This window comes from Mytilus californianus, unplaced genomic scaffold (assembly GCF_021869535.1).
Source record: "Mytilus californianus isolate M0D057914Y unplaced genomic scaffold, xbMytCali1.0.p SCAF_3, whole genome shotgun sequence".
Lineage (NCBI taxonomy): Eukaryota > Metazoa > Mollusca > Bivalvia > Mytilida > Mytilidae > Mytilus > Mytilus californianus.
The window spans coordinates 106761838-106773570 of NW_026262679.1; the positions used below are offsets into that span (position 1 = coordinate 106761838).

The 11733-nt window shown below is 31.4% G+C and overlaps 1 protein-coding gene across 1 annotated transcript; it reads right to left on the minus strand.

Moving 5' to 3' along the window:
- Window positions 1-2044: 2044 nt before the first annotated feature.
- LOC127735687 (4-hydroxyphenylpyruvate dioxygenase-like protein) lies at window positions 2045-11609 on the minus strand. Its single transcript, XM_052245951.1, has 5 exons — window positions 10745-11609; window positions 6164-6321; window positions 5718-5869; window positions 4998-5110; window positions 2045-2306 (listed from the first exon to the last, which is right to left on the minus strand). The coding sequence occupies exons 1-5, from the start codon at window positions 11407-11409 to the stop codon at window positions 2153-2155; spliced, it is 1242 nt and encodes a 413-aa protein (XP_052101911.1). The 5' UTR covers window positions 11410-11609; the 3' UTR covers window positions 2045-2152.
- Window positions 11610-11733: the final 124 nt, after the last annotated feature.

Sequence of the window (11733 nt, forward strand, 5' to 3'; positions counted from 1 at the left end):
TCGTTCTTCCTCATAACGCTGTTGGTGGGACAGACCCTTGTTAATTTATGAAGTCCGAGATATGTAAACGCCATACAATGGAATTCAAGGTATGTTACTGCTGAGAAATGAAAAGTTGACAGTTGAAAGTTGAAACCATCACGTTTGTCATGGATTCTAGTTTGAAGACGTTCATCTGTGTCAATATCGGAGGAAAGATCAAGATATGAAGCAGACATAATTTCGGTAGTATCCTTTATCTCAAGTTCACTTAGTTGTATGAGAAGTAAGAACTCATTGAAATGTGGGTTCTAAGTGACAGAACATCATCAATATATCTAAAAGTGAAATAAAAGAACTTTGCAAGATGCTCTTCAACTTCGTTCTTTATTTAGCCTTTTAACTATTTTGATTCGAGCGTCACTGGTGAGTCTTGTAGACGATACGCAATTCTGGCATACAAAATCATAAGCCTTGACCCTTTGGTAAGTTTTATTCTTTTTGTGTTCGAGAAGGTTTTGTATGAAATCTGCTTTATATGGATACACAAACAAGTCGGCATATAGTGGTGCACATTATAGTACCCTTTGGAATACAGGCTGTCTGCTGAAATATCAATCGACCAAACTCCAACAAATTTTCCTATTGTCCATCTAGAATTAATTGCTTTGAGAAATTAAAAGGAAAAATGGTTATGTTGTTGGTTTCCGCACAATAACATAAGAATAAAGCCTCCACTAAAGCATCTGGGAAATGTAAGGGGCCATTAAACACAGATTCTGTCCAAAATATGACAAATTTCACCTTTGCCATTTAATAAAAAAGAAAATATAAAAATTTCGGTTACACTAGCAATTCAACATTTGTACTAAATTTAGATTTACAAATATTTTCGCCTCGAACATCAAATTTTTAGGATTTTTTCCCAAGAAACTGTTGCCAGGGGCCGAGATGCAAATAAATGCTTTAAAAAGATCAATCTTTTATCTTTCTTTGGAATTTTTTTCAATGGAATTTATGCTTATGCACAAAAAAAGATTCACATGTATTTGCACCTACCATAATCTATTATATTGTCAAAATTTGTTTTTAATTAAAAAGTTAACAAATATCTTGAAGCTCCATACTATAATTTACATATAAACAAGCATATAAGATGCATAAAATCCTAAATTATGCACCTACGTTAAATTTTTAAAGCCTACAGAAACAGATATAAACAATTCAAATATACCAACTTGGCAATTTTTCTTTCTATAATAATGAGTTCCATTTCTATTGTTTAATTCAACTAGAAATCAGCCTGCAAATGCTAATGCAACTGCATTCCAAATATCACTGCCTCACCTTTAGTTGCCTAATTTCAAACTTTTAACATGTAAGCTATGAGGGTCTGGATGGGGTCCTTCATTTCTGTATTCTTTAATTTTTTGGCCATTCTTCTCGATTCTTTATACTTTTTGCCCATTATTTTCTATTCATTATATTTTTGCACCTCATTATTCTCTATTCTTTATTTTTTAGTCCATTTTTTTCTATTCTTTATATTTTTGGCCAATTATTCTCTATCATGTAAACCCCCATCCACACCCTCAACTATGCAAAAGTTTCAAAGTCAATAGACCAAGACAAAGGGGGCTGGTTCAAATTTTCTCCATGGAAATAAGATGTGTTAAATGACTTAATGCTAATACAACTGCATACCAAATATCATTGACCTACCACTAGAGTCAATAACTGCTATAAAGTGTTTGTTTTATTTAAGTTTATTTCAGATCGGAAGCAATACAGCTTATAGGTGTATGAAAAAGAGTCAGTTGACAATTAAAAAAAACAGCCCATTTAAGTTGATTTAACATGTTCTAATAACTAATAATTGTGTGATGTTGGACAACCAGCCACACTACTGGACATCATGTTAAATATAAATATACTTAGAATATTGTGGCTGAATTTTGTGTAACTTGGTCAGTAATGTTAGAAGAGAAGATTTTGTAATGTATTTTTCTAGAGGACTGATTCATTATGTGTATGAATCCCTCAGCTTTAAATAAAGAAACAAAACTTTAGTAAAAATAAACATTTTTTTACAAAAATCACTGGTAACATTTAATATTTATAATACTTTTATCACAAAAGATTGAGATTCCAGTAGCCTAAAACTAGATCATCATCAACTCTTTTCCTCAGATAAATAAGCTTGCATGGATCTCCATAATGCTGTTATATTTCCTGATCCAAATCCTCTGGCTCCAAATCTTTGAATGATCTCAAGGAAAAATGTCTTTTCATCAAACAATGGCTGTGTAAACTTTTGCATTAAATATCTGAAATAGTAAAAAATTAGTATGTCAATCAATGTAAGTAGAGAAGACTTTGTAAGTTGAAAACTTATGTCTTATCTTTTCTAATTTTTCTTTTTCTGACATCAAAATATGTTTAAAGTAGTATCCATGTAATTTAGAGACAAATGATTACAAGCTCCCATTGTGTCAACAATTTATAAATTTTTTAACATTCACCTGACTTATCTTTGTTTTATGTGATTTTTATGTCGGTGTCATCTTAACTCAAATATATACATTTGGGTAATTGATAGAATGTGTTAAAACCTACCATTTACATGTACATGTCATAACTAGTCGTTTAATTTATTTTGAAGCAGGACTAACTGTAGCAGTATTTCTGTAGATTTTTCATTGTAAGTACTTTTACCTGTCAAGTTTTGTAGTCAATTACTAAAAACCAATCAATAGAGCTAAGCTGTAATTTTTCTATACTCTGTATTAATCATTAAATATCAAAGACCAATCAGCATTAACTTTTTGAAGAGTTATTAATCTACCCAGGCTGATTTTCTTATTGCAGAACTTAGAATGTACATTGTACACACAAGTTTTAATATCATAATTAAAATACATGTTTAAAATTCAAAAGAACTCATCAGTAAACTTTCATTTTCAACATACACATTGTGTTGGGTTTTTATTTTAAACTAGACGTGTTGAAATGACACACATGGCCCCTGCTCGCAAATTTTCAAAGTCCAAAGCCCATTATTTTGGCAAAAATTAGCTGAGTGAAACCAAACATAAACTTGATCTGTAACTCATCATAGTAGACTCACATACTAAAAATCAGCTCAATATGTGAAGGTGTTTAGAAAAAAAAGTCTGTATAACTGTTACTTTCACGAAATTTTCAAAGTCCAAAGCCCGTAATTTCCACAAAAATCGGTGAAGTGGAAACAAATGTGAACTTGATCTGTAACTAATAATCAAAAATTAGGTCCAGTCAGTCAAATTGATTAAAAATCTAATATATTCTGGTACCAATGTCTGAAGTTGTCTTCATGACATCAGAAATATTCATGTGGTGCAATATGAATAAAAAGATACCAAGATAAATGGTATTCATTTTAAATTGTGCACAGGTGTAAAATCAAATAAACTGTTATCACAGAGATATGTCTCGCCTTTTTGTAATTTTGATAATGCAAATGTTGAAATTAAAAAAGGCAATACTTTCACATGTAAGTTATGCAAATATTCAAAGTCGATGAACCATGACTGAAGGTACATGGCTAAAAAATCTCCATGGAAATGAGATGTGCCAATGCTAATACAACTGCATACCAAATACCATTGACTTATTATAAGTCGTTCCCTTTAAACAAACCTTAACACAAACATTAACTTGTAAACTATGTAAAAGTTTCAAAGTCATTGAACCATGATCAGGGGTGGGGCTATATAATTTCCATGGAAACGATACTTGCCAGCCAAATTGCAAATGCCAATAAATTTGCATACCAAATATCATTGACTTAACATTAGCAGTTCATCTTAAACTGATATAATCACAAACTACTACATGTAAACTAAGCAAAAGTTTCAAAGTAGATAGACCATGACTGAGGGGGCGGGACCAAATATTCTCCATGGAAATGAGATGTGCTAATGCTTATACAACTGAACACCAAGTAACATTTGCCTACCACTAATGGTTCCCCTTGAACTGACCTAATCACAAACTAATACATGTTAACTTAGCAAAATTTTCAAAGTCTATAGACCATGACTAAGGGGACGGAGCCAAATAATCTCCATGGAAATGAGATATGCCAATGCTTATACAACTGCATACCAAATATCAATGACCTACCACTAGTGGTTCCCCATAAATTGACCTAATCACAAACTAATACATGTAAACTATGATAAGTTTCAAAGTCAATAGACCTTGACTGAGGGGACAGGGCCAAATATCCTCCATGGTAATGAGATGTGCCAATGCTAATACAACTGCATACCAAATATCATTGACCTACCACTAGTGGTTCACCATGAACTAGACCTAATCACAAACTAATACATTGTTGACCACGCCGACGCCGCTGTCGCCGAAAAATCATAATTCTAAATAATTTATAACAATAATCTTGTGTTGATCTCAAGTATTTACTTATCTAAAATTCTAAATGCATCATGAATGCTAAGATCAAAAATTATAATTATATAACAGTTGTATTTCTGTGCTATGCCTTTATTGTGTTGTTCTCTGTCTTCTGTCATTATTGTCATTGTATATTATGTTTTGCTATAACATTATGTTTGCTTAAGCAATAAAATCTTCATTCATTCATTCATTCATTCATACTTGAAGAAATAAAATTGAGAAACTACTTAAACTTGAAGATGCTTGACAAAAGTACAAGGATTTCTGTCAAGTCAGGTATCCGTTTCTGTTCCAAGCTTTATGGCTATCAAGACAACATTCCATATCAGAAAATGTGCTTTAAAACAAAAGTAAATTTTCTTCTCAGTTTATTATTGCGATAGTAAAGAGTATTATGCAAATGTTAATCCGTTGACATTCCTCACATAAAATAATTCACTGTCAGTATACAAGTAAATGTCAGTTTAGGGAATCTATATATAAAGGGGTTGAAAAAATGTAGGGCTGGCTAAATTAAATTTTTGAAATATCTGGGCATACAGCTACATACAAACACTGACCTTTGTTCAGAGGAATCAGTATCTGGATCAGCTTCATTGTCAACTAATATTCCATACTTTTTAAGTACTTCTACATCCTCATTTATTTCTTCCATTTCCTTCAGTTTTCCAACCTGTTTTAATGAATGGAAAGAAACGGTGTTCTACATTTGGTTTAAAATCTATTAATCTATTTTAATGCTTTAATCTGTTTTTGACAAGAATAATATGTTCACCATGTTCACCAACAAGTTGTCAGTATGTAATAAATACAATTATACTAATATTTCACTATTTTATCTTTGCATTTTGACCAGGTTCTGGCTATTATCAAATGGCAATAAATGTATATGTATTAGTTCTATACAATATTCATCAAATATTCAGAGGTATTGTGACACAGTTATCATTGCTGTGAAGAATGAGTAAAATATTCATCAATGAACAATCCAATATTTAAATTTTTGTATTGGCAAGCATGTTAGAATATTGTAAATAGACTATTTTTAACAAAAGAAGAATGATATTGTTAGTCTTTACCAACATAAATTATAGAATTTTTTTCTCAATAACTCTTCAAATAATGATAATGATGACCAACCATCTTAATATCAAACAATCAAATTACATATAGAATTTTCACCAGGAGATGGGGTACAGACCTGCAGCTTTAGTTTACCCCTCCCCCTCTTTTCAGCTAAAATAAAAGAGTTCAAGATAATGACTCTATCAAAATCTCACCTCTGTGTAGTAAGTATATGGTGGTTCAACAAAATTGACACCTTGTTCTTGTAATGTTGAAACAGCATTAACAATACTTTCTGTATGTAAACCAATATGTTGTATACCATCTCCCCTGTGTTCTTCTAAGAAAGTGTCAATCTGATTTGGCCCTAGAAATATTAAAAATACTCATTTAGAGTGAACCATTTTCCAAAGTTTCTGAAATCAATTGATAAAGGGGTTGGATGGAATGTTTTTTACTTGTGAGACCAAAAACAAATCCTAAATTTTATGTCTAAATAATACATAAATACATGCAGTTTGACAAAAAATATTGGAATATTTTAAATGAGAATTTGTACATTGACTATTGCATCGTACATTTGTACTAATAAGAATTTGTACGTTGACTATTGCATTGTACATTTGTACGTTGACTATTGCATTGTACATTTGTACTTTACCTTGTCCTTCAAGTGCTTCAGCTATTACAAATTTAAGACTGTTATCTGGACCCTGCGAATATAGACCTGTTTCAGCACATTTCCAGTACTCAAAGGCTTTCAAGCGTATTCCAATATCCTCAGTGTCAATGACAAAGCCGTCATCTATATCTTCATCACTAAAAAAACAAACCGGTACAAGTAAGATGTTAACATGTATCAACAAATGTTTACTGCTAATAAACAAATGTATCTTAACTTAAAATAACAAGCATTCTGTGAGTATTGCATGGCAATACATAGTCCCCTACCAGTTATAAATTCATTGTAATGGAACGAAATTCTAACTTAATCTATAACTTGTCATGGTGTAAACTACATAAAAATATCAAGTCAAAATCTTCAATCATGACGAAAAAAACTGTTGAAAACTGATTAATTAAGTGAATTTTCTATGTCAAAAGACCATAACTTTGCACAAATTATCAGACTGGAACAAAATTCCAACTTGATCTGTAACTTGTCATGATAAAACTATATACTAATTATCAAATCAATATCTTCAAGAATGACAAACAAACCTACCACTAAATTCTTCAAACAATTTACCAAAGAAAAGGAAAAAAATCCAAAATGTCATTTTGTCTTTTAAAAAATTAGTTATTTCCCTTTGAACAGAAATCTTCTAATTAATAAGTATTTTATCAAAAATTTAATTCTAGGGAAAGGGCTTTAACTGAACAAAGAGAAAAGCTAAAATCGTGAAAATTGAACTTGACCTGTAACTTGTCATGATAAATCTATAAACCAAATATCAAATCAATATCTTCAAGCATGAAGAAAAAACGTCTGGAAAACTGATTTGCCAGACTGACAGATGGACAGACAGACGGACAGAGTGCAAACCTAAAGTCCCCTTCGACTTCGTCGGTAGGGGACAAAAAACATGTGTACATGAAGCAAACAAGAGAAATAATACAGGGTTTTTTCTAATTTAAACGTTTATTCCTGATTCATATATTGCTAAATGCGGACAATCTCTTGATCTTAAATCAATTAATTCATTTCAATGGAAAATATTGATTTTCATTTTACATCACATACGTTTTATGAAACAATATGCCCAGGAAATTGAACTTATAATAAAAAAAAAATGATATGGTTGTTTTATGTTTTTTTATTTAGAGGATTAGGTGTTGATTGCAGATCTTCGAGTCTGTTTAATTTATTCACAACTTTTTAAATTTGAAGTGGTATTATATTTACATCTCACACCTGTCTATTGTTGTAGATTGTATGTTGCCCTCTGTATGTCATTTGGTAATGTGTTTCATTAACACATACCATTTATCTCCCTTAATTGATGAGTACAAGTATATCAACTTATCCAAGGCAATAACTTATGCAAAGCAAACATTTACCATGTGTACTATTTAAAATACACAGTGAACAATCATAACAGATGCTGCTTTCCAAAAAAAAAAAAAAAAAAAAAATTAATGATTAATACATGTATACATGTATATGGTTGTACATGTAATACATTTGTATATTCAGAAACCCCATACATGTAAATGATGTAATGCATATAATTACAAAAGCAGCTTGCTCTGATTTCATTTTTTTTACATCTACCACTTATCCACACTTTATGATGTAAACTTAGATACAGTGTCTTAATGTCTTATTCTTCTAAAAAAATATAGTATAATCTAATGGTGGATAAACTTTTTTTTTGTCAAATTCATTAGGTATTACAATTAATAGTTAGAAAGGTGATTTAGTGATCACAGATACCTCGTCCCAGCAACTCAGAGATCATGATTTTGTTAAGTGGTCAAAATATTTTATTAAAATTGCAATCAAATTCTTTCAATCAATTTCAATACCTAGAAACCAAAAAAATTGAATTTTTCCAACAATCAAATACCATAACTCTGGAAAAGTAATAATTAAAAAGACATAAATCATAATTAACCTGTCTTTAGTGGTCCAAAACATTCCATTAAAATTTCATTTCAATTTTGAATAAACTGCCTCGCTGAGTGCAGCTGGATACGCCCGCAGAGGTCCAACCCTGAACAGTTGGGGCAAAAATGGACACAATATTCAAGCTTGATACAGGTCTGAATTTGGATTGTAATTAAATACTTGACATATTATAGGTTTCTGAATAAATGTAGTCAAAGAACTTGAAATTGGTTATATGAATTGAGTTTATATTCAAATTAAGATTTCTTCTTCTTGTGCAATACACTGTGCTGTTGCTCAATACTTAGTAAATCTGTTGTCAGACTATATTATAAACAAATAAGGTTTAATAACTTCTCAATGTTATATCAGAAATTTATAAAAAACTAAAGGGAGGTTATCTTAATAGATATAAATCAGTCATCAAAGTTTAATGAAAACTGCTCTAAGCACTTAAAGGATATTGTCCAAAAACTGATAAATCCCCTTTTTGTAATGAATAAAACCCCATAAATCGTAAACTTATAGTCTAAAATTTATAAAAATCAAAAGGGAGCTCATGTCGATAGAAATAAACAATTCACCAAAGTTTCTTGCAAATTGGTGAAATTGTTTTTGAGTTATTGTCCGAAAACTGGAAAATCCCCCCTTTTTTGATGAATAAAACCCCAAAACTCTGAAACGGTACATCAGAAATTTATAAAAAACGAAAGGGAGCTCACGTCAATAGAAATAAACAATCCACCAAAGTTTCTTGCAAATTGGTGAAATTGTTTTTAAGTTATTGTCCGAAAACTGGAAAATCACCCCTTTTTTAATGAATAAAACCCCAAAACTCCGAAACAATAAATCCGAAATTTACAAAAAACGAAAGGGAGCTCATGTCAATAGATATAAACATTTCATTAAAGTTTCATGCGAATTGGTTAAAGCATTTTTGAGTTATTGTCCGACATGTTGACGACAGACGGACGGATGGCCAACGGTATACCATAACACGTCCTGTAAACGGGCGTATAAAAACATGAAAAAGGGGTTCTCAATTTATTATCTGGGATAAAAAAAAAAATTCCAACAATCAAGTTCCATAACTCTGGACAGGTAAAAATAATAAAAATCAAACTTAACTTGTCTTTAGTTAGTGGTAAAAAACCTTCCATTTTAATTAATTAATTTCAGATGGGTTTTCTATTAATTATCTGGAAAAGTGTGATGGATGGACGGACAGACCGAAATTTACAAAAAACGAAAGGGAGCTCATGTCAATAGATATAAACATTTCATTAAAGTTTCATGCGAATTGGTTAAAGCGTTTTTGAGTTATTGTCCGACATGTTGACGACAGACGGACGGACGGACAACGGTTTACCATAATACGTCCCGTAAACGGGCGTATAAAAACATGAAAAAGGGGTTCTCAATTTATCATCTGGGATAAAAAAAAAAATTCTAACAATCAAGTTCCATAACTCTGGACAGGTAAAAATAATAAAAATCAAACTTAACTTGTCTTTAGTTAGTGGTAAAAAACCTTCGATTTTAATTAATTAATTTCAGATGGGTTTTCTATTAATTATCTGGAAAAGTGTGATGGATGGACGGACAGACGGATACAATGATTCTTATATACTCCTGATTCTGTCGAGCATAGGTATAAAAGTGCATCTGTTATATATGAAAAAAAGAAGATGTGGTTTAATTGCCAATAAGACAACTTTCCACCACATAATGTACAAAAAAATAGTATGTTGAGAGAGTCCAATACCCTCTGCATGTTAAAGAACCCTTGAAAAAACTCTGAGAGAGATCTGTACATTTGCAGGTTGCCTGTTATAAGGTTTAATTTCTGCTCCTATCCAACATACCCTATTGCCTCAGTGGTATTCCAAATTACCAGTCTTACATTGTAGCTTAATGAATTGTTTAAATTGTTCTTGTTCTGAACGTATATTTTTCAGCAAGCAACAATCAATCAATGATTTCAACTGTCATGTACGTATGTGAGCCATCTAGTAACTCAACTTAATTATAAGTTAAAATTCTAAGTTCTTCTATATTACAACTGTATTGTAACATTTCATCTAGCTTTGAAAAGCACATATTTATTCTTTTTTGCAACATGTGTAATGAAAAAGGCATTTAACTTGCCATATTGACTGCAGAGGGGCTCATACAATTTCATGGTGGCAAATACATGTATAACATACATGTTTATAAGATTTAAAATGTACTTTTAAAGACTTGGACAGTAAATTATACAAATGTGTGTCATTGTATGTTTTGATTTTACACCTCCCTGAAGAATTAGGGTTCTCACAAGGATTTTTGTAGGCAGCAAGTCCAGGGACTCACCATTTTTGTCCAGGGGGAATCCAGGAACTCACAATTTTTGCCATGACAATTCACACAGTGTGGAGAAAAATTTTTGAAATTCTTGAAAAAAACTTGTTTGACATATTTTGATAAATTATTACGATACAAGATATTTTTGCATGGCGTTATCTGTCTTTTCTAATGCTTATCTGTGTTGTGTTTGTCTTTTTTCTATTGGCAATTGTGTTGATTGGCTTTCTTCAACCTTTGATTTGTATAGCATAGTCCCCTTGATTTTTATTGTTATTCTAAAATTACCTGTTAATATAAAATCTGTTCATTCCAAGATTGTTCTCATACCATTTTAATACTTTTCCTGAAGCACCAAGAGCACATGCAAATGTTACATGATCAATATGAGTGACTAAAGGATTTTCACAGCTACTGCATGGATTGTCCACATCTTCAAAACCTGGTAAAAAGCTTCCCTTATATTTACTGTCATCAACAATAGTATGTATAACATTTCCGATACAAGACTTAATAATGGCTGTTTCTACTGAACCGTTAATGTCTGAGATCACATTTGGGGGCTTCAATACCTCTCCACCTGCCTGACATACTCTATGTACACAATGCTTGACATCTTTGACCTTCAAGGCTATGTTGCTAATTGTGTTCACAAATGTCTTTGGAGCATTTGCAATGTTGACAGCACTGTTTATGCCTAATGATAGATACTGGTTTGAAATATATGGATCTACTAAGTGATCTTCTGTACATGTAATTGCATCAGAAACGTCAAATGTCTTGGGTTGTGTAATCAAAAATTTTGCATTTCCAGAACAAAGTACCCACTGATTATGCGATTTGATTGAACGTTTTGCAATCAAAGCAAATTTGTATTTGCTTGTAAGATCTCGAGTTAATTTTTCGCCGTCACTGACATAAAATTCTGCGTGATGAAGGCTATAACTATCCATTATAAGCCGGCTTTTTTCTGAAAATAAAATATCGGCTGCTACCGGATGTACTCTTCTTTTCTATCTCTAAGTCATTTGAATGTTTAGAATATTGAGTTTTCATTGATAATCAAATCTCTGTCATTTCAAAGCTTTCAGGTAAACAAGACTGTGCCCAGGGGGTTGTTGCATAAATTAATCGAATATTTATTACACCATATATGTAATAGTACTATTTTTATCTCTATTCATGTCGTATTACATATGTCTCTGTACTTGTAACCTGATTTGAGGGGACATGAAGATAATACAAATAAAACTTTGGGAGGCTATTTTTTTTTCATT

Excerpts from the sequence above, each read along its gene's own strand:
- LOC127735687 (XM_052245951.1), bottom strand. The coding sequence starts at position 11,409 with ATGGATAGTTATAGCCTTCATCACGCAGAATTTTATGTCAGTGACGGC. Across the intron at positions 5,870-6,163 it reads TGAAGCACTTGAAGGACAAG|GGCCAAATCAGATTGACACT; the intron begins GTAAAGTACAAA and ends TAATATTTCTAG. Across the intron at positions 5,111-5,717 it reads CATATACTTACTACACAGAG|GTTGGAAAACTGAAGGAAAT; the intron begins GTGAGATTTTGA and ends TCATTAAAACAG.